This window comes from Bos taurus, chromosome X (assembly GCF_002263795.3).
Source record: "Bos taurus isolate L1 Dominette 01449 registration number 42190680 breed Hereford chromosome X, ARS-UCD2.0, whole genome shotgun sequence".
Classification (NCBI taxonomy): domain Eukaryota; kingdom Metazoa; phylum Chordata; class Mammalia; order Artiodactyla; family Bovidae; genus Bos; species Bos taurus.
This window is the reverse complement of record NC_037357.1, coordinates 113,764,698-113,790,916: the sequence shown is the minus strand read 5'-3', so window position 1 is coordinate 113,790,916 and position 26,219 is coordinate 113,764,698. Positions and strand designations below refer to the sequence as shown.

Genomic DNA, 26,219 nt, shown 5'->3' with positions numbered 1-26,219 from the left:
CCCCTAGTAATTTTGTCCTCACCTAATGTGTAAGCAATATTGGCTGGCACTCATATTAATGAATATGTCCAGCTTAGAGCAAAAAAAGAATGTGGAACTGAATCTAATATATCATTTTCTTTGGGAAAATTTACACGTGCTATGTAAACCAACATAAAAAACCTAAATGGAAAATTTTTTAAGCTGCATACATTTATACTACCTAAGCCATGTTTATTAGTCTTGCATAAAAATAATGTAGTCATTGAGGTAGCAGGCATTAAACTGGGGAAAGACATTTCTTTTCCAACTTGCAAGTTTGTTATAAGACACTGTGCTTCTCCGTGTAGTACTATAGTTTCTGAGGAAAATCTGAGATACTGTCATGATCTCAAGATAACTTGTTGTTATTCAGACACTAAGTTGTGTCCAACTCTTTGCAACCCCATGGACTGCAGCACACCAGGCTTCCCTGTCCTTCACTATCTCCTGGAGTTTGCTCAAATTCCTATCCATTGAGTCAGTGATGCTATCTAACCATCTCTCTGTCATCCTCTTCTCTTGCCCTCAGTCTTTCCCAGCATGAGGGTCTTTTCCAATGAGTCAGCTCTTTGCATCAGTTAGATAAAGTATTGGAGCTTCAGCTTCAGCATCAGTCCTTCCAATGAATATTCAGGGTTGATCTCCTTTAGGATTGACTGGTTTGATTCAAGATAAGTTAGCTTTTTGCAAACACTGTTTCTTGGACTAATTTTTGGTATCCTTATTATTAAGTAAATGATTGCCATATGGCTCAGAAGATTTTTCTTGCTTTGTTGCTCATACTCTAGGCATATACAACTTTTCATGTTTGTACCTTAAAGGAGGGATTCATGAGACACAAGAGCATTTCTGTAATTGCTAAGCCTCACCTACCCTGCTCTCTTTTTCTCATTATATTTTAGACAGTATTATTGGTTAGCCTAGTAAGCAGCGTATTTAGTTAGTATATGCAATTTTTGAGGGACTCATGACATCTACCAGTGGGAATAATTCAGATTTGGGCAACTACTTCCCTAAAAATAAGAAGAGCTTACTTTCTTAACATTTTTCTCTTACACGTACTTAATTTTTAGGAGTTATAAAAAATGTGTGTAGAGACCACTGTTATAAATACTATCTGAGGGAAAAGAATTCTGCTTATTGAATTAATAAAATTACATTTCAGGCATAGTTTTTGATTGTTACATAAGCTATTCAGCGAGATATGAGTATGTAAGGCATGGTTCCAGAATCAAAGGATATGCTTAAGGGCACCATGGAAGAACCATTCCCTGCCTGGGCACTTGTCTACAGCAAAGCAGCTGTCTTGACTCCCTTCTTTCCTTAAAGCTTCTTCACCCATATCCCTTGGATTAGAACTTATAATGACTCTTTTTAAAAATATCAATATTTTAAAGAGTTGAAGTGCAATTAACCTAAGGTAAAACATAAAAATTTTAAGTGTCTAGCTCAGTGAGTTTTGACAAATGTATATACTTGTATTTATACCTGAAAAAGATAGAGTTTTTGTTTTTTGTTTTTAACCCCATAATGTTCCCTCTTTCCCCTTTCCAATAAATCTTCCTGTCACTCATCCACAAAGCATCCATTTTGTGATCTTTATCACTAAGGTTTAATTTGGCCTGCTCTTGGACTTTATTTAAATATATATACTGAAGGTATTTCTTTGTGTCTGGCGTTCTTCAGCGAACATCATTTTGTGAAATTCACAAAGGCTGCATGTTATCAGCAGTGTATTCTTTGTACTGCTGAGTGTATTGTATCCTATTGACACACAATAGTTTGTTCATTATACCCTGTTAATGAGCATTTGGGTTGCTTCCAGTTGTGATTACTATGAATAAGACTACTCTGAACATCCTGTACAAGTCTTCTTGTAGACATTGGCTTATTTTTCCTTTGAGTAAGCACTCTTGCCTGGAAAATCCCATGGACTGAGGAGCCTGGTGGGCCGCAGTCCATGGGGTCGCTAAGAGTCAGACAAGACTCAGCGACTTCACTTTCACTTTCATGCATTGGAGAAGGAAATGGCAACCCACTCCAGTGTTCTTGCCTGGAGAATCCCAGGGACGGGGGAGTCTCGTGGGCTGCCGTCTATGGGGTCGCACAGAGTCAGACACGACTGAAGCGACTTAGCAGTAGCAGCAGCAAGAACTTAGGAGTAGATCATATTTAGGGTAGATTCATATTTAACTTTATTAGCAACTACTCAAACTTTTCTAATATAGTAGTATCATTGGGCATTTCCAGTAACAGTGCTTGGGAGTAGAGGCTACACATTCTCCATTATTTTTTTTAATTTCTTTTCTCACACAAGTTTTAGAGTGATGAATTCCAAGTATGAAATGCGTTATATTAGAAAAAAGAAGCAATATGAAAAGAAGCCATAGCCCAAATGCTTATCTCTCCCATTATATCCAGTATAATTGAAATCAGATTTTCTGGTATGTAAATTAGCCTATGGGCCTAAGTTAGAGTTTTATGCAGGTGTCTATGTGTGGTGGAGTTTAACTGATATCCTGAGAAAACAAGACCCAAAGTACCACACAGAATTATATACACACTAATCCTTTCTGTTCACATAGTAGTAGGAAAATAGTATACTGAAGCATGTTTTGTATTTCATTCCTGGTACTTTTGTAGACTATCTTGCATAGTCCCTCACAAGATTCAGCAGATAAAGCTGTCTGATATTTATAAATACAAACTATATAAATTTCCTTGAGATACTTCTTAGTAATTCACACTTCATATTAACTTAGACTCTTAAAGGTTTAATAACTCACTTTATTTTTTCTTTCTTAAATTCATAAATTCCAATCACTTTTTGTAAGTTTTTCTTCTGCGTCCTATTTAATTTTAATAAGAGCAGAAAGCTACACTTGATTAAACACTAGTTATATGTATCTTTTTATTCAACTGTTGAATTAGAAATTAATAACTAGATAAGAAGAAATATGGCTGAGGTTTTGTTTTTTTTTTCCTGTAATCGTCACAGATAAGTGACATCACATGCAAACATACACACAAATAAAAAAATGTCCTTGTGAGAAAATTATGGCCATACTTTTCAGATTATTTATCACTGATACTGCATTGCACCCATAATGATTTCACCCCATTAGTAAGATTTCAAGAGTGATCTTGGAAGCCAAGAGTAGTTGTCACTGCAAAACCATAGATTCTTTTAAAATTCTCAATCTAAGACTACATTGACTATTACAGAGTTAGATAACCCTTTGGTGAATTGTAAATTACAGAATTGAAAATACCATTACTTTAGGGCCGTAATTTCAGGAATAGTTATCTTTAGTGGTAATTAAGGAAACTAGTACTTTTCAAGGTAGCTGTCAACTGCAAGGAACAATAACAACCCATCAGTAATATTTGGACTATGATGATAAAGGTCACAATACATACACAGGCAGTTTAACTAGCATTTCACTAAAGTGGACTTCAAAATCTGTGCATTGTGGCCTAATGTTTAAATACCAGTATCATTGAATTTGTTACATTGTGCATGAGCTCTGAAGGAGAAAAAAGAAGTGAATGTTTTATCTCTAAAATTGTCTGATCATTTTTTATGTTGTATAGACATTCTATAGGAATAGGAGAACTTGTATACAGAGGCAAGAAAATTACTTGTAATCAGTGGCAAGAAAGTTACTCTTTTGGATAGAATGTAGTAACATACCAAGTCAAAGGGGAAAGAAAGGATAAGAAAAAAATATTTAGCTCTGTTGCTGCTGTTTAGTCGCTAAGTCGTGACTGACTCTTTTGTGACCCCATGGACTGTAGCCCACCAGGTTCCTCTGTCCATGGGATTTCCCAGGCAAGAACACTGGAGTGGGTTGCCATTTCCTTCTCCAGTGAATCTTCCTGACCCTGGGACCAAACCAGCATCTCCTGCACTGGGCAGGCCAATTATTTACAACTGAACCACCTGGGAAGCCCATTTAAGAGCTTAGTGAAAGGAAAATATGACCATATAGTCCAGTGTGACATCCACTAGGGAGCCTAGTTCTTAATCCCAAGTTAGCACTCAGCCTCCAAGACTGCGGTCAGCCATATTGGCACCACTCTGTTGAGAAAGACAAGTATTAGTGCTTCTGGCAGAAGCCAGCAGACAGTATTCATTAGATGGTCCACTCAAACTATGCGACACTCCACACTGCCCTTCAGGAACTGTGCTGTTCACCCCTCATTTTTCCTCAGCCCCAACCTCCAGGTGACAGCTGAAGTGGGAAAGATTAAGATTCAGATTGGGTAAGTTCAGAAACCATCCTGGCTTAAAAGCTTCGTCTCCAGAGGAACCAGTATTTCTTTTATCAACTCCAGCATACCTTGCAGGATTCCCACAAGAATAGGTTTATGTGTAAGAGTCACTTTCACTCTAGCAAGCCCCAAATTATAGTTTCCAATCAGGTATTTACAAATCAGCCCAAATGCAATCTACCAATGTAGGTTCATTCTTACCGTAAGCAATGTTGCTTAGCAACACAGTAACACATACCACCTTATCAGGTTACCAAGGAAACAGCTAGAAAGTTATCAAGAGGTCACATTCTACTGCAGAAAGGAAAGGGGTTGTGTCAATCCATTACCCACATCTGATCTCATCCACAAAAGTGTGAAATCAAGTTGAATTTATGATTTTGTATGTGAATATAATTCCCTCTGGTAATTTTTTTTTTCTAGAGCTGATGTATACAGTTGAACTTGCTGGAGGGCTTGGTGCTATCCTTCTGCTGCTTGTTTGTTTGGTGACCATCTACAAATGTTACAAGATAGAAATCATGCTCTTCTACAGGAATCATTTTGGGGCTGAGGAGCTAGATGGAGGTAAGCTGAGTCCCTTCTTGTAATGTTCTTTCTATTCATATTTGTTTCCTGCTTTTGTTTTGTTGAAGGAAAGAAAAGTTACCTGAATAACCATTTGCAGCATCTCTTAGAGTCTTTCAATGTTGAGTTTGTAAATTCATCTTTTATATGGAACGCTATGTGTGATGCTTTGGAGCCAATAGGTATTATCCTCTGAAAATTGGAAAGCAACACCTACCGTTTTTAGAATGGTGTTCCAAAGAGCACTTCTGAATTACAAACACTGACTACAGTGTTATCAGATTGTTCATTTCTCTCACCTTGTCATCAGTACTGAAAGTCCAGCTTTACTCCTGTATAGGGAAGGAGTGTCTCTTTTAATCATGCTCCATAGCTCAGTGGTTTGAAGTGAATCTTAATTTGTCTCTTGTTTAGCCTGATCAGTTATAACAAACAGTACTGAGTATTTTAAAATTCATCCAGCAGTCTTTCAACCCTGTTTATTTAGCTTTATTTGGACAGGCTAATTTTTATTCCAAGTGGGGACCCACAGAGAGGGAAGTGCACAAACACGTTGTTTTCATAATAATAAATCTAATACTTGTGCTCCAACTGGGTAAGTAAATATTGTTTTCATAGAATCATTATTATTATTTGCCTCTGGTCAGTCATAAATATGTTTACAATCTAAGAAGAATTTGGAGCCGTTAAAATTGAGCTCCATAAACTGCCCGTTAGTGGACTAAAGTTTTGTGTTTTTTTTTTCCTTTTTTGGTCATTTGAAAGTGATTCATATATAACATTAATTTGCAACATAGGAAGCATATGTGAAGTGACAATAAACAGTACATACGATCAGGATTTCTTGATCATTTTCATAATCTCTTTTTATTGACTATCCATTTTTCACTTACCATTACAAAGGAAAATGAAACAATTGCCCGTGGTACCACATTTCCACAGGCCTCTGGAATAAGTCACAGGTAGAGTGTAGGCTGTCAGACTTATGAAGAGGAGCAATTTATTCAGCATCCCGAACACTCCTCTCGGAGAAGGCAGTGGCACCCCATTCCAGTACTCCTGCCTGGAAAATCCCATGGACGGAGGAGCCTGGCAGGCTGCAGTCCATGGGGTCGCTAAGAGTCAGACACGACTGAGTGACTTCACTTTCACTTTTCACTTTCATGTATTGGAGAAGGAAATGGCAATCCACTCCAGTGTTCTTGCCTGGAGAATCCCAGGGACGGGGGAGCCTGGTGGGCTGCCATCTATGGGGTCGCACAGAGTCGGACACGACTGAAGCGACTTAGCAGCAGCAGCAGCAACACTCCTCTCTGTAGCCTTCTCCCCTTTCCATTACAGTGAAGTCTGTGCTACAGCAAGACTGCTTTTTTCTCATTTTAAAGTACTGATTAGCCTATTTATTCTTTGTTTCTAACTTTCTTGCCCATTCATACAGATTATTAAGTTTTTTGCTACTGCTTCAAAGAGATATGAGAAAATTGCCAATGTCAGAGTACTTGTTGAATGAGAATCAAGCTGAGTACTAGGCCTTCTTAAAGTCATTTTTGGTAAACCTAAGAAAAACTCAGGTCAATAGTATAATCTTTCTTTTACTGATAAAGCAACTGAGGCTCCCAGAGTTAAATAACTTACTAAAGAAGATACCACTAATATTATTGTAAGTGGCCAAGATGGGATTTGAATATAGGTCTATTTTCAAAGCATTTATTTGATTGAACACTGAGCCCTTGTTATTTTTAGCCTTTTAAAAATTTGATATGTTCAGCATAACTTCAAGACCTGCTGTTATTTGCACAATTAACACAGTAGAAGTTATTTGAAAAGGTATTACCTAAACAAGTCTCATTTTATCTATTAACCTTATTTTGGACATAGTTTTTGTTCTGAATGATATGAAGGATTTCACACAAATGATAAATTCCCGGTATAATTTTTTGTCACATTCTGAATGGTAGAAAATTCTAAAGTTTCAGTTCAGTGCAGTAGCTCAGTCATGTCCGCCTCTTTGTGAGCTCATGGTCTACGACATGCCAGGCTTCCCTGTCCATCACCAACTTCCAGAGCTTACTGAAACTCATGTCCATAAAGTCCATGATACCATTCAAACTACTCATCCTCTGTCATCCCCTTCTCCTCCCACATTCAATCTTTCCCACCATCAGGGTCTTTTCAAATGAGTCAGTTCTTCACATCAGTTGGCCACAGAATTGGAGTTTCAGCTTAAACATCAGTCCTTCCAATGAATATTCAGGACTAATTTCCTTTAGGATGGACTGGATGAATCTCCTTGCTGCCCAAGGGACTCTCAAGAGTCTTCTCCAACACCACAGTTCAAAAGCATCAATTCCTTGGCGCTCAGGTTTCTTTACAGTCCAACTCTCACATCCATACATAACTACTGGAAAAACCATAGCTTTCACTAGACAGATCTTTGTTGGAAAAGTAATGTCTCTTCTTTTTAATATACTGTCTAGGTTGGTCATAGCTTTTCTTCCAATGAGCAAGCATAATTTAATTTCATGGCTGCAGTCACCATCTGCAGTGATTTTGGAGCCCAAAAAAATAGTCTCTCACTGTTTCCATTGTTCTCCATCTATTTGCCATGAAGTGATGGGACCGGATGCCATGATCTTTGTTTTTCTGAATGTTGAGCTTTAAGCCAACTTTTTCACTCTCCTCTTTCACTTTCATCAAGAGGCTCTTTAGTTCTTCTTCACTTTCTGCCATAAGGATGATGTCACTGGCGCTTCTGAAGTTATTGATATTTCTCCCAGAAATCTTGATTCCAGCTTGTGCTTGATCCTGCCCAGTGTTTCTCATGATGTACTCTGCATATAAGTTAAATAAGCAGGGTGACAATATACAGCCTTGACGTATTCCTTTCCCAATTTGGAACCAGTCTTTTGTTCCATGTCCAGTGCTAGCTGTTGCTTCTTGACCTGCATACAGGTTTCTCAGGAGGCAGGTAAGGTGGTCTGGTATTCCCATCTCTTTCAGAATTTTCCATAGTTTGTTGTGATCCACACAGTCAAAGGCTTTGGCATAGTCAATAAAACAGAAGTAGATGTTTTTATTGGAACTCTCTTGCTTTTTCAATGATCCAGCAGACGTTGGCAATTTGATCTCTGGTTCCTCTGCCTTTTCTAAATCCAGTTTGCACATCCAGAAGTTCACACTTCATGTACTGTTGAAGCCTGGCTTGGAGCATTTTGAGCATTACTTTGCTAGCATGTGAGATGAGTGCAATTGTGTGGTAGTTTGAGCGTTCTTTGGCATTGCCTTTCTTTGCGATTGGAATGAAAACTGAGCTTTTCCAGTACTGTGGCTGCTGCTGAGTTTTCCAAATTTGCTGACATATTGAGGGCAGCACTTTCACAGCATCATCTTTTAGGATTTGAAATAGCTCAGCTGGAATTCCATCACCTCCACTAGCTTTGTTCATAGTGATGCTTCCTAAGGCCCACTTGACTTCACATTCCAGGATGTCTGGCTCTAGGTGAATGATCACACCATCGTGGTTATCTGGGTCATGAAGATATTTTTTGTATAGTTCTTCTGTGCATTCTTGCCACCTCTTCTTAATATCTTCTGCTTCTGTTAGGTCCATACCAGTTCTGTCCTTTATTGTGCCCATCTTTGCATGAAATGTTCCCTTGGTATCTCTAAGTTTCTTGAAGAGCTCTCTAGTCTTTCCCATTCTATTACTTTCCTCTATTTCTTTGCACTGACCATTGAGGAAGACTTTCTTATCTCTCCTTTCTATTCTTTGAAACTCTGCATTCAAATGGGTACATCTTTCCTTTTCTCCTTTGCCTTTAGTTTCTCTTCTTTTCTCAGCTATTTGTAAGGCCTCCTCAGACAACCATTTTGCCTTTTTGCATTTGTTTTTCTTGGGGATGGTCTTAATCACTGCCTCTTGTACAAAGTCGTGAACCTCTGTCCATAGTTCTTCAGGCACTCTGTCTATGAGATCTAATCCCTTGAATCTATTTGTCACTTACACTGTATAATCGTAAGGGATTTAAGTTTAGATGTTTAGAGTTTAGATGTTACTGAACTTTAGTTGCATCTCCTTGGATTCTTCTACACATTGTTATAACTGAATAAATATCTACTATTGCACTGTTGATGGAGAAGGCAATGGCACCCCACTCCAGTACTCTTGCCTGGAAAATCCCATGGATGGAGGAGCCTGGTGGGCTGCCGTCTATGGGGTTGCACAGAGTCCGACACGACTGAGCGAGTTCACTTTCACTTTTCACTTTCATGCATTGGAGAAGGAAATGGCAACCCATTCCAGTGTTCTTGCCTGGAGAATCCCAGGGACAGGGGAGCCTGGTGGGCTGCCATCTATGGGGTCGCACAGAGTTGGACACGACTGAAGTGACTTAGCAGCAGTAGCAGCAGCAGTATTACAGTGATTGTTAATAACAGATTCACTGACCATTTCTTAAGTATGTATTAAATGACAAGTGTTGTGTTGACTATTTTATTGATACTCAGAGAATCATACAACCAGAAAGACAGAATTGAAACCCCGTCTAAATCCCCAAACTTTCCTAATATCCATCACTGTATCAGACTGGGAGATGGACTGTTTGGCATCTGGACACATTCAGTCAGTTCCTTTCAAGTCTTTACAATAGGCATTATCTGACTGTATCAGTTTTGTATCAGAAAGATTCTATTTTTCTAAGATGAAACATATTGATGCTTTGCTCTCTTGGTTTGTTCACATCAGTCTTTGTACCCTTCTACACAACCTTACATTGTAATGTTTTCCCTAGACACGGGCCTTAGCATTTCTCTTTTAATTCTGCAGCACCACCTTTTCGGGTAATATGTACAACCCTGTCTACAGCTGCATTTGTGTACGAATGTACAAATTACTCTTAAATGTCTTTCTCCAAGTTCTCTTGTTTTATTATCGTTTTCTCATAACCTTTTGGTTTTGTTACACTATGATAGGAACCAAGGCCAGCTTTTGCATCACCCATCCCCCACACTCATTCCTTACCTTTTCCGTTTTACATCTCAATTCTCTGTATCATTCTTTACTTCATTTGCTTCACTTCCTCTCCATCTGCCATTTCCAATTAGTTATCATGATCAGCTAACACATTATTAACAAGAGACATATTAACACATCTTTTGTTACCCCAGCATTATTGACCAGAGATATATCAATATATTTTTATACAGAGTGATACAATTAACATGACTGTGCATAGTTTTTAGAGCTTTAAGTTAATCAAGGGTTCATTATACAACTTACGACTATTGTTATCATTCATATTTTGCTCTGTTCAGTTTTTATCCCAACCTTCTGTGTATTATAAATGCAAGTTTATTACCATAAAACTTTCAAAAATGCCACATCACAAAATTTTGAGTAAAGGACTTTACAGTGAATTTTATGCAGATACTTTCTCTGATCATCTGGATGACATATATAATAGTGTCTTAGAAGATGATAGTTCTTCAGAATATAGTGAACATTCAGTTCAGTCACTCAGTCATGTCCGACTCTTTGTGACCCCATGAACCACAGCACGCCAGCCCTCCCTATCCATCACCATCTCCTGGAGTCCACCCAAACCCATGTCCATTGAGTCGGTGATGCCATCCAGCCATCTCATCCTTTGTGGTCCCCTTCTCCTCCCACCTTCAATCTTTCCCAGCATCAGGGTCTTTTCAAATGAGTCAGTTCTTCACATCAGGTGGCCAAAGTATTGGAGTTTCAGCTTCAACATCAGTCCTTCCAAAGAATATTCAGGATTAATTTCCTTTAGGATGGACTGGTTGGATCTCCTTGCTGTCCAAGGGACTCTCAAGAGTCTTCTCCAACACCACAGTTCAAAAGCATCAATTCTTCGGTGCTCAGCGTTCTTTATAGCCCAACTCACATCCATACATGACTACTGGAAAAACCATAGCTTTCATTAGACGGACCTTCATTGCCAAAGTAATGTCTCTTCTTTTTAATATGCCGTGTAGGTTGGTCATAACTTTTCTTCCAAGGAGCAAGTGTCTTTTAATTTCATGGCTGCAGTCACCATCTGCAGTGATTTTGGAGCCCCCAAAATAAAGTCTGTCACTGTTTCTACTGTTTCCCCATCTATTTGCCATGAAGTGATGGGAACAGATGCCATGCTCTTCGTTTTCTGAATGTTGAGTTTAAAGCCAACTTTTTCACTCTCCTCTTTCACTTTCATCAAGAGGCTCTTTAGTTCTTCGCTTTCTGCTATAAGGGTGGTGTCATCTGCATATCTGAGATTATTGATACTTCTCCTGGTTATGATTATTGGTATTTCTTCCTGCCAGAGCAGAAAGCTTTCTTAGTTCAGAAAACACCTACTGTAACAGGGTAACCCAACTAAACATGTGTAGCCTTGCCAACCCCATAGAATCTGATCATACATAGTTCCCAGTTAGAATGAGATGCTGGTCTTTAGACAAACACAGCTATTGAGAATGGGCCCAAGACAATGCAGTTCCCCATAATTCTCAGGTCCCTTTGGTAAATGAGCTAACTCTAATGGTTAGGGGTAGGAGAAGATTAATTACTACTCTACCACCTTGATTCCATAAAATATTGAAAGAAAATTTGGACAAATTCTGCTGCATATACATTTCTTAATAAACAAATATTTAACCTATCCTATCAACTTGAAGAAGTTCCAACTCTGTATCACATGAATGTTTGTGAGAGTTCCCAAAAAAACCTTGCCCCTGAGGCACATGTGACAATCCCAGTGTCAGGATTAGGCTAACCATCTATTGATGTCTAAGAATATTCCTCATCAACTGGGAACTACATATGATACAGAAAACTGTCATGGTATTCAATGAAAAGCAGAATATAAAAAGATTTGTATACTATGATGATCAGCTTTGAAGAGAGCTATGTGTCCATGTTGATAAGAACTGAAAGGTACTATTCAGACATGAAAACAACATTGTAGGGCATTATAATTTGAGATGTTATATCTATATTTTTTCAAAAATTTCCCTAATATTTACTGTCTTTTCTATTACATATAACTTTTAAAATTCTTTCTGAAATAAATTTGGATGTATAAGAAACCCAAAAGGAATATTCTTCATTAGGACACAGGACCATTTAGAATCAAGTCTGAAACACTTTCCCTAAGCGGAAAGGTCTCTGGCCCCACTAGACATCTGAGGAGTGGGATGTGTCTCTAAATGATGTTAAGTTACTCATGTCTTTTTTTGTTGAAGTATAGTTGATTTACAATGTTGTGTTACTTTCAGGTGTATGGCAAAGTGATTCAGTTTTATATGGGGCTTCTCTGGTGGCGCAGAGGTTAAAGGGTCTGCCTGCAATGTGGGAGACCTGAGTTTGATCCCTGGGTCGGGAAGATCCCCTGGAGAAGGAAATGGCAACCCACTCCAGTATTCTTGCCTGGAGAATCCCATGGACAGAGGAGCTTGGTAGGCTACAGTCCACTGGTCACAAAGAGTCGGACACAACTGAGCGAATTCACTTTCACTTTCTACTTTCATGTGTATATGTATATACACACATAAATATATTTATTCTCTTTCAGATTTTTTTTCCCATATAGGTTCTTCCAAAATATTCATTATAGTTCCCTATCAGTTCAGTTCAGTCGCTCAGTCGTGTCTGACTCGTCGAGACCCCATGAATCGCAGCACGCCAGGGTTCCCTGTCCATTACCATCTCCCGGAGTTCACTCAAACTCACGTCCATCGAGTCGGTGATGCCATCCAGCCATCTCATCCTCTGTCGTCCCCTTCTCCTCCTGCCTCCAATCCCTCCCAGCATCAGTCTTTTCCAATGAGTCAACTCTTCTCATGAGGTGGCCAAAGTACTGGAGTTTCAGCTTTAGCTTCATTCCTTCCAAGGAACACCCAGGGCTGTTCTCCTTTAGAATGGACTGGTTGGATCTCCTTGCAGTCCAAGGGACTCTCAGGAGTCTTCTCCAACACCACAGTTCAAAAGCATCAATTCTTCGGCACTCAGCTTCCTTCACAGTCCAACTCTCACACCCATACATGACCACTGGAAAAACCATAGCCTTGACTAGACAGACCTTTGTTGGTAAAGTAATGTCTCTGCTTTTTAATATGCTGTGTAGGTTGGTCATAACTTTTCTTCCAAGGAGTGTCTTTTAATTTCATGGCTGCAGTTACCATCTGCAGTGATTTTGGAGCCCCAAAAAATAAAGTCTGACACTGTTTCCACTGTTTCCCCATCTATTTCCCATGAAGTGATGGGACCAGATGCCATGATCTTCATTTTCTGAATGTTGAGCTTTAAGCCAACTTTTTTCACTCTCATCAAGAGGCTTTTGAGTTCCTCTTCACTTTCTGCCATAAGGGTGGTGTCATCTGCATATCTGAGGTTGTTGATATTTCTCCTGGCAATCTTGATTCCAGTTTGTGCTTCTTCCAGCCCAGCGTTTCTCATGATGTACTCTGCATATAAGTTAAATAAGCAGGGTGACAATATACAGTCTTGACGTACTCCCTTTATGCTATACAGTAAATCCTTATTTGTCTATTTTATATATAGTACAGCATGTATGTTAATTGCAAACTCTTAATTTATCCCTCCCCCACTTTCACATAACCCTAAGTTTGTTTTCTATCTCTGGATCTATTCCTGTTCTGTAAATAACTTCATCTGTATTCTTTTTAGATTCCACACATAAGTGATATCGTATGGTATTTGTATTTTTCTGTCTGGCTTACTTCATTTCGTATGATAATCTCTAGATCCATCCATGTTGCTGCAAATGGTATTATTTCACCCTTTTTATGGCTGAGTAATATTCCATTGTATGCATGTATGTGTATGTGGACATATTCCTTGTCCATTTATCTGTCGATGGACATTTAGTTTACTTCCATGTCTTGGCTATTGTCAGTAGTACTGCAGTGAACTCTGGTGTGCATGTATCTTTTTGAATGAGAGTTTTCTCTGGATATATACCCAGGAGTGGGAATGCTGGATCATATGGTAATTCTGTTTTCAGTTTTTTAAGGAGCCTCCGTACTGTTCTCCACAGTAGCTGTACCACATTCCCCACAACAGTGTAGGAGGGTTACTGTTTTCCACACTCTCTCCAGCATTGGTTATTTGTAGATTTTTTTAAACGATGGCCATTCTGACAGGTGGGAGGTGGTACCTCTTTGTAGTTTTGGTTTGCATTTTTCTAATAATTACTAATGTTGAGAATTTTTTCATGTACCTGTTAACCATCTGTATGTCTTCTTTGGAGAAATATCCATTAAGTCTTCTGCCCATTTTATGATTGAATTGTTCATTGTTTGTTTGTTTGTTTGTTTTTTATTGAGCTCTATGAACTCTTTGGATATTTTGGAAGTTAATCCCTTGTCAATTGCATCATTTGCAAATATTTTATCCCATTCTATTAGCTGTCTTTTCATTTTGTTTATGATTTCTTGGGCATATGTCTTAAGTAGCACTGATTTCAACATTGAGGGTCCGTTTCCAAAATCCACTATACTTAGTAAAAAAGTCACTAATTTTAGCAGTGAAACTTGATTTCTAATATCCATTGTGCTAATTTATGAAGCATCTACTTTTGATCAGAAATAATTATAGGTGAAGTGTTTGTAGTGGCTCTAGAGTGTTCCCTTATTCTAATTAAATGCTAGCTGACCATCCTGATAAAGGCAACCTACTGTCTCTAGAGCTGAATATACACTAATATGATGTCTCACCATATTTGCCAGCATATTTACAAAGAAAATACTGTTATCCCAATAACATCAGACTAATTTGCCCCTACATGCCTCTGACTGGGATTTCCCTTCCACTCTGTTTAAATGTTTGTGTAAAGATAGGCCATCCTTCTTTCTTTCCTTCCTTCTTGTCTCTTCTCCCTCCCTTCTCTTTTCCTCTTTCATATACAGCTAATGGTTCTCCCTAACTTACAGAGATTCCCCTCATGATCCCAAGATGTAGTCATTTTCTCCTTCATCTATACTAAAATGGCACTTCAGGCACATCATTTTTATAGCTCTTTCACTTTGAATGATGAGCACTTACTAGTAAATACTTACTACTTGTACAGCATTATGAATTCAAGATTCCATACCACATTTGTTTATTTATGGGAACAAAAGACTAAAAGTCATGAATAAAAGAATTGTTCCAAAAATCTTTCAAGGATGTCTAGATTTTAGAATTGACTCTACAAATAAAAAAATATAACAGATATTTAAAGAAAAACAAGATTATAATGTTATAGTCTATGAATAAAAGAAAACAGCAAAGAGTAAGCTGTCTTACACTGATGATTGTTTTGGTAGATGTCAGTAAGGTACTATGTAAGATTTCATTAAGGTATAACTTATGGGAACAAGCTTAAGACTTCATTTGGGGGGGTGGATCTTGTGCTAGACAGGGTGAATCTACTTTTTGTTTGTTTTTCTCAGATTATAAAGTGCTTTCTTTAGCTTTTATCTCCTGTGTATGGGATTTGAGGGATGTGCTTATTCATAATGATGGCAGGGCTTGGCAGGGCAAGCTTATGCAAAGACTATAATAACTAATATGATTCCTATTTTAAAGATAAAGAAAGAGATCTCTTCTAGTTCTACTTTAAGAATTATTACAGATATTGGACAAGGTGAGTCAGAGCAATCTTTCGTAATCTCTACCCACTGACCCTGGAAAATATGAAGAACTGCTCCATTTAAAGCATTTGAAATAAATTGGTATCTATACAGTCTTATGTCATAGAATTTATTTTTCATTCTTCTTCAATTATAAGGTTACTATTAAGTGTTTCCGGAGAAGGCAATGGCACCCCACTCCAGTACTCTTGCTTGGAAAACCCATGGACAGAGGAGCCTGTTAGGTTGCAATCCATGGGGTCGCTAAGAGTCGGACACGACTGAGCGACTTCACTTTCACTTTTCACTTTCATGCATTGGAGAAGGAAATGGCAACCCACTCCAGTGTTCTTGCCTGGAGAATCCCAGGGATGGGGGAGCCTGGTGGGCTGCCGTCTATGGGGTCGCACAGAGTCGGACACGACTGAAGTGACTTAGCATAGCATAGCATTAAGTGTTTCAGGAATCATTGTCCTCATGATGAAATACTGTCTTCTGTGACACACAGTACTTCTGTAAAATCATTTAGAAACACCCTCGGGTTTTTTGTTTGTTTGGGGGTATTTTTTGCTGGTGGTAATTAGATAATTTGCCTACACGTAAACGATCTAGACTGTGTTTTTGAGTTTCAGAAGGAGAAACCAATATAGCAGATTTTGGTGTATACCTTACTCAAAATCGTAAGCTAAGTGATAGGAATCAAGCCTTTTTACTCCAAATCCCATGTTCTCTATAGTATGCTGCCAACTCTTACCCTCTTTTTTTCTTTTTTCCCCTAGTTTTATTGAGAAATAATTGACATACATCATTTTGCAAGTTCAAGGCATATAACCTAATGGTTTGAATTACATGTATTGTGAAAAAAGTACCATAATAGGCTCAGCTAATATCCATCTTCTCATATAGATACAATAAAAATAAAAGAAAGAAAAAAGGACAAAAATTCTCCTTGTGATGACAACTCATAGGATTTACTCCTTGTTAACAACTTTCCTGTATATTAAACAGCAGTGTTAGGTATAGTCATGCTGTACATTATATCCATAGTACTTACTTATTTTATAACTAGAAATTTGTAACTTTCCCTCTTCTACCTTCCACCTCTGATAACTATAAGTTTGGTCTTTTTTCCATGAGTTTAAGTTTCAAAACTACAAAGCATTGATGAAAGAAATTGCAGAAGACACAAACAAGTGGAAAGGTATCCTGTGTTCATGGATTGAAAAAATTAATTCTGTTAAAATGGCAATTCTAGCAAAAGCCTTCTGTAGATGCAGTGCAATCCCTATCAAGGGTCCAGATGCAGTTTTTACAGAAGTAGAAAATACACTACTAAAATTAATATGGAAGCATGAAAGACCCTAAAGAGCCAAAGAAATCCTGAGAAAGAATAAAGCAGGAGTTATCACACTTCATGCTCAGATGGTAAAACGTCTGTCTACAATGCAGGAGACCTGGGTTCGATCCCTGGGTCCGGAAGATCCTCTGGAGAAGGAAATGGCAACCCACTCCAGTACTCTTGCCTGGAAAATCCCAGGGACAGAGGAGCCTGGTTAGCTACAGTCCATGGGGTCACAAAGAGTCACACACGACTGAGTGACTTGACTTTACTATCGCACTTCAAAACAGTGTGTGTATGTGTGTGTGTATGTGTGTGTGTGTATATATATATATATATATATATATATATACACACACATACACACTGGCATAAAAAGACAAGTAGACCAATGGGATAGAATGAGAACACAGAAATAAACCCAAGCAAATATGGTGTTACCCTCCTAATTAAGACTTTTACCATCTACGCTGCCCACTGTCCTCTTAAAGATTCAAAGGAAAGAAACTAGTATCTACTGAATACTTGCTTTGGGCCAAGCATTTCACTGTATGGTGGAGACTCATTTAATCCTAGACATATTCTTTCAGTTCAGTTCAGTTCAGTCGCTCAGTCGTGTCCGATTCTTTGCGACCCCATGAATCACAGCACGCCAGGCCTCCCTGTCCAACACCAACTCCCAGAGTTCACTCAAACTCACGTCCATCGAGTCAGTGATGCCATCCAGCCATCTCATCCTCTGTCGTCCCCTTCTTCTCCTGCCCCCAATCCCTCCCAGCATCAGAGTCTTTTCCAATGAGTCAACTCTTTGCATGAGGTGGCCAAAGTATTGGAGTTTCAGCTTCAGCATCAGTCCTTCCAATGAACACCCAGGACTGATCTCCTTTAGAATGGACTGGTTGGATCTCCTTGCAGTCCAAGGGACTCTCAAGAGTCTTCTCCAACACCACAGTTCAAAAGTATAAATTCTTCAGTGCTCCGCTTTCTTCACAGACATATTCTTTAGGGAGCTGCAATTTTATAGATCTGGAAATGAAGTCACAAATGAGTAAAATAAAATTAATGGCAGTCTGAATTTAAGCTCAGCTGCTGTTTTTTTCCTTCAGTGTATCATATCGTAGGTATTTTAATTAGTGACACATTTCAGTATTCAAGGTCCTATGGAATCAAATAGTCCAGAAGAGTACCAAGTAATCAAACATGTAAACTAGAACAATATTGTTAAATTTTCAAACTGTAAAAATCAAGCAGATTCATTTTAGAATATAATGGTCAGAGGCTGCCCTGGCTGAATTGACATGAAATGTGGAATTTATTAAAACAATGCCATTCAGTAATCACAAAATCAAAATATTAATTTGTGCATAATGTTTTTTATTCAAAGATCTATTTCTGCAGATGTTTTAAATGAAAAATTATTAGTTGGAAATGTAAGAAAACATATGAAGGTCAAGTCTGAAATACAAGAAAGAAATGACTTAATTTTAAAAAAATCTCTTATTTATTCAAATTATATCAATGCTAGTTGTTAGTGATCACATAATTCTCTGCTAATGTACTACATGCAAATGTAGAAAATCATCTTTAAAATGAAATACACAGTTTATCATGGAACCCTACCCCAGTCTCATTTTGGTAATCCATTTGTTGAATAATAGCCTCTGTCACTAGTCAGTTTCACATATGTGACTTATAAATATTTTAAAATAAATTTTAAAAAGAAATGGCCACCTGCCAATAACATCTGACAACTATTCAATAGGTTTTTAAAGGTTAAAAACTCCCAAAGACCTGAATGTCAATCTCAAGCCATTTATATTATCAGTAAATCTCTTTCCTAGTGCACATTCAATATATCCACCACCTTCATCTTGATAAGGGAGTCTTCATTCTACATTTTCTTAAAAGCTTTATTGTTCTAAAAAAAAAAAAAAAACAATCCATGGATTCTTCGGCTTCTCAGTCCTTCTAAAGAGAATTGACTAATATCCTCTCACATGTCAAAAAAAAAAATGTTTATCATTTTTATAAACCACTTTTTTTTATTCCTGATACACAGTTCTATATTTTCCTTCTCTCATCAAAATTTCTTAATAATGTTTTTAATTTGTATTTTTATTTCTTCACTCTCCAGTGTCCAAGCTTTTTTCTCCTCAAATATATCTTTTTATAAAACATAGTAGTTGATTCAGTAAATTGAAGGAGAAAATTCTACTGGACTAGTTGTTTGACTTAAAGTAACAAAGCAGCTAGTTAATTGATTAGGTTTGGTATTTTTTGTTTCTCTTTTTACCCCCAGCCTTATTGAGATATAATTGACATATAACATTGTATACGTTCAAGATGTACAATGTGACAATTTGACACATATATACATTGTGAAATGATTACCACAATAACATTACCTAACATATCCATCACCACACATAAATATTTCTTTTTGTAGTGAGAACATTTAAGATCTACTCTCTGCCACACTCAAGTATATAATACAGTATTGTTAACCAAGGTTTCTATGTATCCCTAGAGATTATTCTTCTTATAGCTGGAAGTTTATTTATTTTGACCAGCATGTCCCCACTCCCAGCCCCTGACAACCACCATTCTACTCTCTTTTTCCATTAGTTCAGCTTTTGCAATTCTACATTGCAAGTGAGATCATTCAATATTTGTCTTTCTGTCTGACTTGTTTCGCTTAAGCATAATGCCCTCAAGGCCCACCCAAATAAAATAGATTTCCTTCATTTTTATGGCTGAATAATATTTTACAAAACAATATTCTACTGTCTTCATATTTTATGTTCATATTTTTTTGGCCACACCATGTGTCATGTGGGATCTTTGGTTCCCTGGCCAGGGATCAAACCTGTGCCCCCTGCATTAGGAGCACAGAGTCTTAACCACTGGACTTCCAGGGAAGTCCCCTAGCCTTTATTATGTTGAAGCATTTTCTTTCTCTACCCAACTTTTTGAGAGCTTTTATAATGAAATTATAAACTGTTTTGTCACATCCTTTTTTCTGAATCTATTGACAGGATCATATGATTTTTATTCCTCATTTTATTAATGTGGTATACCACATTTATTGATTTGCACATGTTGATCCATCCTTGCATCCCAGGAATAAATCCCACTTGATCATGTTATATTATCTGTTTAAGGTACAGTTGAATTTGGTTTGCTAGTATTTTGTTGAGAATTTCTGTATCTGTATTCATTAGGGATATTGACTTGTAGTTTTCTTGTAGTATTCTTAACTGGTTTTTGTATCAGGATAATGCTGGCATCATAAAATTCATTTGGATATGTTCCCTCCTCTTTTATTTTTTCCTTGGAAGAGTTTGCAAAGGATTGTGTTAATTCTTCTTTAAATATTTGGTAGAATTCACCAGCCAAAGTGGTTACTAGCTTGAGAATTTCTGTCTGGTTCTTTTTTATGGTTTCTGTTTCTTTATTAAATGGAAGATCCCCTGGAGAAGGGAACAACTACCCACGCCAGTATTCTGGCCTGGAGAATTCCATGGACTGCATAGTCCATGGGATCATAAAGAGTTGGACACAACTTCATGACTTTCACGTTTTATTCATGCATTATTTTCCTGACTTTGTTAAACTGTCTGTATTTATTTTCACTGATTTTCTTTAAGATGATTATTTTTACTTTTTTATCTCACAAGTTGTAGACCTCCATTTCTTAGGTGTTGGTTACTGGCACATTATTACTTTCCTTCAGTTCAGTTCAGTTCATTTGCTCAGTCGTGTCTGACTCTTTGCAACCCCATGAATCGCAGCACGCCAGGCCTCCCCGTCCATCACCAACTCCCGGAGTTCACTCAGACTCACGTCCATCAAGTCAGTGATGCCATCCAGCCATCTCCTTAGGTGATACCATATTTGCCTGATTCTTTGTGATCCATGTATCCTTGCATTGGTGTCTGTACATTTGAAAGAGCAAATATCTCTTCTAATATTTAAAGACTGACTTTAGCAGGTAAAGTTCTTCTGTCTGTTCCCCAGGCCAGTGCGATTACTTCCAGAAACCTAATCATACTGGGTTGGAGCTCAGGTTCACATGGGTCCTATCTGTTCTCTGGGTGGATAGGAATACCTCTAGAACCTTGTTCAGTAGTATAGCACTTGGACGGTTTTCACTTCAGGATCCACAGTTGTGTCTTCAGTCGGTGGACTCACTATCAGGAGTGTGGATGGGTATGGCTCCCACCAGGTCACTGGGAGGGCTAATACCTGGTCATTGGATGGGTCCTTGGGTGGACAGGACTGGCTCTGTGCTGCAGAAGAGAGGATACATGCAAATGATATCTTATTTGACCATCTTGATGACTTCATTCCTATTTTTCTTTTTTTGTGGGACATTACAGTGAGAATCTCTTGAAAATCATGGAAAGAGTAAACCAATGACTATATTAGAACCTATAAATATTATTAGAAAAGGTGTGTATGTCAACTGCTTTCCATCTCTGCAGTCAACAGAATTATACTTGAGGGTTTAAATTACAGAAAATAAAATTTACAGAATAAAGTTCAGAATAAGATATAGATTGTGGTACTATCCTTCTATGACATTTAATTCATTTTCAGCTATTTATAAACTTAAGTTGAATTTGAAAGATCACAGTCCTATCATTTAAAAATCTTAGCATAATTTTGTTTTTTTCTATGATTATAAAAATCTCACATTTTCAATTTCTTATACACATTAAGATTAGTCAATATGCATTCTTACAGACATAAAAAATATCTAAGAGATATTTCCCATGACTCTGACTCAGCAGGTAACTGAGAAAAAAGCAGAAACCTTAGAATCCAAATGTTATTGCATTTAGCATGAAATATGACATGGTATTTTCAGTTTGAAAATTTTCAAATCAGGAGTTTGCTTCTGTTGGCAAATAAATGCCTAGCCCAGTACTGCACTGACATAGACTCTGGGGAGAGAAATTAGATATCAATCAAGTGTCCATTGATTTGAGAAAGGATGCTGCTGTAGCTGCTTGCAAGGGGCCTTTTAGTTCTATTTCTTACCAGAATAACCTCCATGTGAACATCTCCTTTTTACCTGGGGGATGTTAGCTTAAATCTTGCAAACTCATCCAGATGACATAAAGAGATAGAAAACTGACTGAGACCACAGTACCTATTCCTGGGGTTCATTTAATCTTAATATGGTTACTGACTATATCAGTCTAGGTACGAATTTATCCCCTTTTTGATGAAAGTGTGGATTTTCATGGATTTTCATCTCATTTCTAGATAAAATAGAGTACATATCTTGTAAGTATCAAGTCCCCTTATCATGAAGCTGAGGCTGCAGTGTGTAGGCTTTGTGATACTTTTGATCAGTTACCTGGCAGCTGACTGCACTTCTTTGATACCTTTGAGACCTTGGAGTACCTATGAAAGTGAAAGTGTTGGTCACTCAGTCATATCCGACTCTTTGCAACCCCATGGACTGTAGCCCACCAGGCTCCTCTGTCCATGGAATTCTCCAGGCAAGAATACTGGAGTGGGTTGCCATTCCCTTCTCCAGGGTATCTTCTCAACCCAGGGATTGAACCCAGGTCTCCTGCATCACAGGCAGATTCTTTACCATTTGAGCTACCTGGGAAGCTCCAATACCTATGCCTGGAGTACCTATACTCTGTTGTAAAGCAAAGTTTCTCAAAGTGTTGTCCCTGGGCTGGCATCAATTATCACTTGAGAGTTTTCTATAAATTTCAATTCTAAGGACCTATTCTAGATATTCTGAATGGAAAACTCCAGAGGTGGGGCCTATCAGTCTGTATTTTAGGAAGTCTTCCAAATTGTTGCCATTCATGCTTAAGTATGAAAACCACTTTTTCAGAGACGCTTACAAGGACTCTGAGCCTTCAATGAGTCACAATAAGAAAGTACAGTTCAAGATTATTCCAAAGAAACTTTGCTAAACTTTGACCCTGTCACTCCTAGTAATTGCTTGAGGAGTCCAGGCAACTTGGAGTATGTATCACCAAAGCCACCTCTCCTAGGAAATGGCCCAAATCTTGAGAAAATCTCTCCATTAGCCATAGATATATGTCATGTGATACCCAAACTAGAGGCCATTCATTCATTTAATCAACAGATATGTTTGAACATCTACTAATCCCTAGTCATATATCTGAATCAAGGATCTTGTGGTCAAAGAAAGAAGATAAGATGTGAGCACAATAATATAATATGTGGTAAAAGAGATCACCTTCAACTCAAAGATATCAGACTCAAATTGAAAGGAAACCAACTGCAGAGATAGCTGCTGGCTTTTTGACAATGGGTAGCCATAAGTATTTTTCAAGCTACCATAAATGTAATCAGTTGTGAGGTTTGAAAAAATAAATTTTCTGATTCTATGTGGAATGGGCCAGAAGAATAAGGAAACAGAGAGGAAAGACCCAATAAAATATAATTATAGCAGCTGAGGAGAGAGTAGGACCTCACCCTATATGGAAACAATCCAAAGGATTTTTACCAGTGAATGGCTGTGAGATTATTGATAATGAGAAGAGATAAATGGAATATGCATCTGACATTTAGAGACTATAGACGTGAGATTCTTATGTTACTAAAATTTAAGTGAAATAAAACATGAACAAAGCTTGAGGTGGAAAGTTTGTTTGGTTGTGAACATGTTGAATGTCCAGGTTACAGGTTCATGAGAAAGAAGACAAGATTGGACATCTAAGTTAGGGAGACATCTACATAGACGTGGTTGTTGATGTAATGGGAGAAAAAGATTTTTAAGGGAACATAGGCTGAGAGACAAATGAAACAGGCCACAGGAAACATCTTAAGAAATGATAGCATTTATGAATTGGAAGAGAGATGTCCATGGATGAGGCAGGAGAACCAGAAACAGTGTCATGTAAGCAAAAGTGACATCCATCTGGAACTTACTAGTATTGGTGGACCAGTTGTTTACATGTGGTCATAAGTGCACTATTCTCTTTGGTGTTTGTATTGATCTGGTTTTCAAATGCTTTTGAGCCTATACAAGACAAAAGGTGAAAAATGAGGATCTAGTCATTACCCATCCCAGATTGGGGCAAACTTCAGTACTTTATAGTACGTTGTAAAAAATTAGAAGAGAAATAATCCCAGAAAAAGAATAGTATATGCATGAAATCATTCTGCAATCTTCAATCTGGCTTAAAGAGTCCTCCCATTGGCCCATGACGCTTGTACTATTCTTTGCAACATATTTATCCTCTGGAAATAGATTGTGGACTTGTCTACATCTTCTACTAGACTGGAAGTTACTGACCCATATTGTGAAGGAAGATTTTATCTCATAGATATGGCATGTGATTATCTAATAAATGGACATTTTAATTAAATATTAACTGGTATTATACTGTAGCTTTATTGTGTGCTATTTTCTATTATTTCTTAGTCAAGTATTTACATCAACAGAGTGGTACCACTATAGACCACTGGCATATCTGCATATATATGGTATAATAAATATAATTATCATTTTTGTGAAAATTGAATTACTGTGTACAACTATATCTTGTTGTAAAGAAAATGACAAATACCCAAATATGACATGATTGGGATGATTACTTTTTTTTTATTACCTGAAAGTTGCTTTTAAAAAGTTTTCCATAGCTTAAGGTTTTTTTATTTCCCCAGGGATCCTATAGTAGAGTTGCTAGTTTCTTATATGCCTGTGTTAACCTTAAGTGAAGTAAACAGTTCTCTGAGTTTTCCATAACAAGCTATAGAATGACTTCTAGGTAGCTCAGGATTATCAGACTACTAAATGAACATACATATGTACCTTCAGAAGTGAGTTTTAGTGTCTTTGAAGTCAAAAGGAGTGTCCCAGAGCCACCCAGAGCAAGTCATGGATGCCCCTCTATCTTTGATATTTTATATCCCAAATATTTAAAATTTTCTATACCAAATGCCAAGATCTTTTTGTTCTGAAATATAGGAATGTTTCAACTCAACTTGATCTAATAATCAAATAATACAATGACAATCATCAAGGAAGCACAAAAGAGACCTAAGCATATTGATATTGATAGACACAGCCTACTGATAGTATTTAGAATTGAGGTGAATTATGAATCCTGATATCACACTCTGAAAAGGAAATTGACAGATGAGATTCTGCAGAAGAAGATCAATGACTTCTTGTTCTAAGAAAAAACAAATGAGAATTTTGGGATGTTTACACTAAGATAAAGATAATGCACAATAGTAGTCATCAAATATTTGAAGGGTTCTCATGTAAAAATGGAGAAGAATGAGGAAAGAAGTCAAATTTTAGAACTGTTTAATTCATTTGTATTATAATTTTTGATTCTTTCAGTCAAACTGATTAACATAATGAAATAAAATTAGGCAGTAATTTACATGTAAGATAAGTGAAGATCAGGAAAACAATATGTTTTTCTATAATAATTCAGCGTATTAATAGTCTTAATACTGAACTCCAAGAACCAGCTCCCAAAGAAAAATTAATTATTCCAAGTTTTATCTTTTCCCCAAAAGAAAATCAGCACAATGCACACAACCTAAAAACCACTCCTCAAGCCAGCCAAGCCAATTTCAATTTTCTTTCTTTTTTTTCAACAGGGTAAAATCATCAAAGGAAGGATTAGGTGAAATGTACAATTATGTAGAATAAGAACATATTATCTAAATATGTGGCTATTATAAGCTGTCAAAATTGTCTATGATCTGTGCATCAAAAATGTTTAATGTTAACATTTCATAGCTGTTTTCATTAATTTTTCTCCTACTGTCTTAATAACAACAAAATATAACTCCTTTATACCCCCAAATTCATTCCATGATACTTGGCATTATTGAATTATTAATGAAAATTAATAAAAACTTCTTCCTCTGGTCTCCGAGAAATGGGACATTTGGAGATACTTATGAAATAAGGTGATTGTTCTCATGTCCTATTGATTTCTTTGTAGAGTAGTGACTTCAGCTTTACTCTGTAATGTTTTTGACAGATAATAAAGATTACGATGCATACTTATCATATACCAAAGTGGATCCTGACCAGTGGAATCAAGAGACTGGGGAAGAAGAACGCTTTGCTCTTGAAATCCTTCCTGATATGCTTGAAAAGCATTATGGATATAAGTTGTTTATACCAGATAGAGATTTAATCCCAACTGGAAGTAAGTTCATGTTTTCATTTAAGAGTGTGTGTGTCCTTGTATCTGTCTGTGTAGTCATCATTTTTAGACAAAATTTTAACTTTTGCTTCTTCTACATCTGTCAGTTTCTCAAGAAAGAAATGGCATGATATGTTCAAATGAAAAATAAGTTTTGATACCCCTGAGGAAACCACTTCCACTATTCTATAAAGCGTCTCATATTA

At 37.3% G+C, this 26,219-nt stretch overlaps 1 protein-coding gene across 1 annotated transcript in view; it reads left to right on the top strand.

The window, feature by feature from the left end:
* IL1RAPL1 (interleukin 1 receptor accessory protein like 1) overlaps positions 1 to 26,219 on the top strand; it is a 702,239-nt gene that overhangs the window by 668,985 nt on the left and 7,035 nt on the right. The window contains exons 7-8 of the mRNA XM_059883865.1: positions 4,720 to 4,863; positions 25,846 to 26,016. Coding sequence (XP_059739848.1) covers positions 4,720 to 4,863; positions 25,846 to 26,016 — 315 coding nt within the window. The remainder of the gene's footprint in view (positions 1 to 4,719; positions 4,864 to 25,845; positions 26,017 to 26,219) is intronic.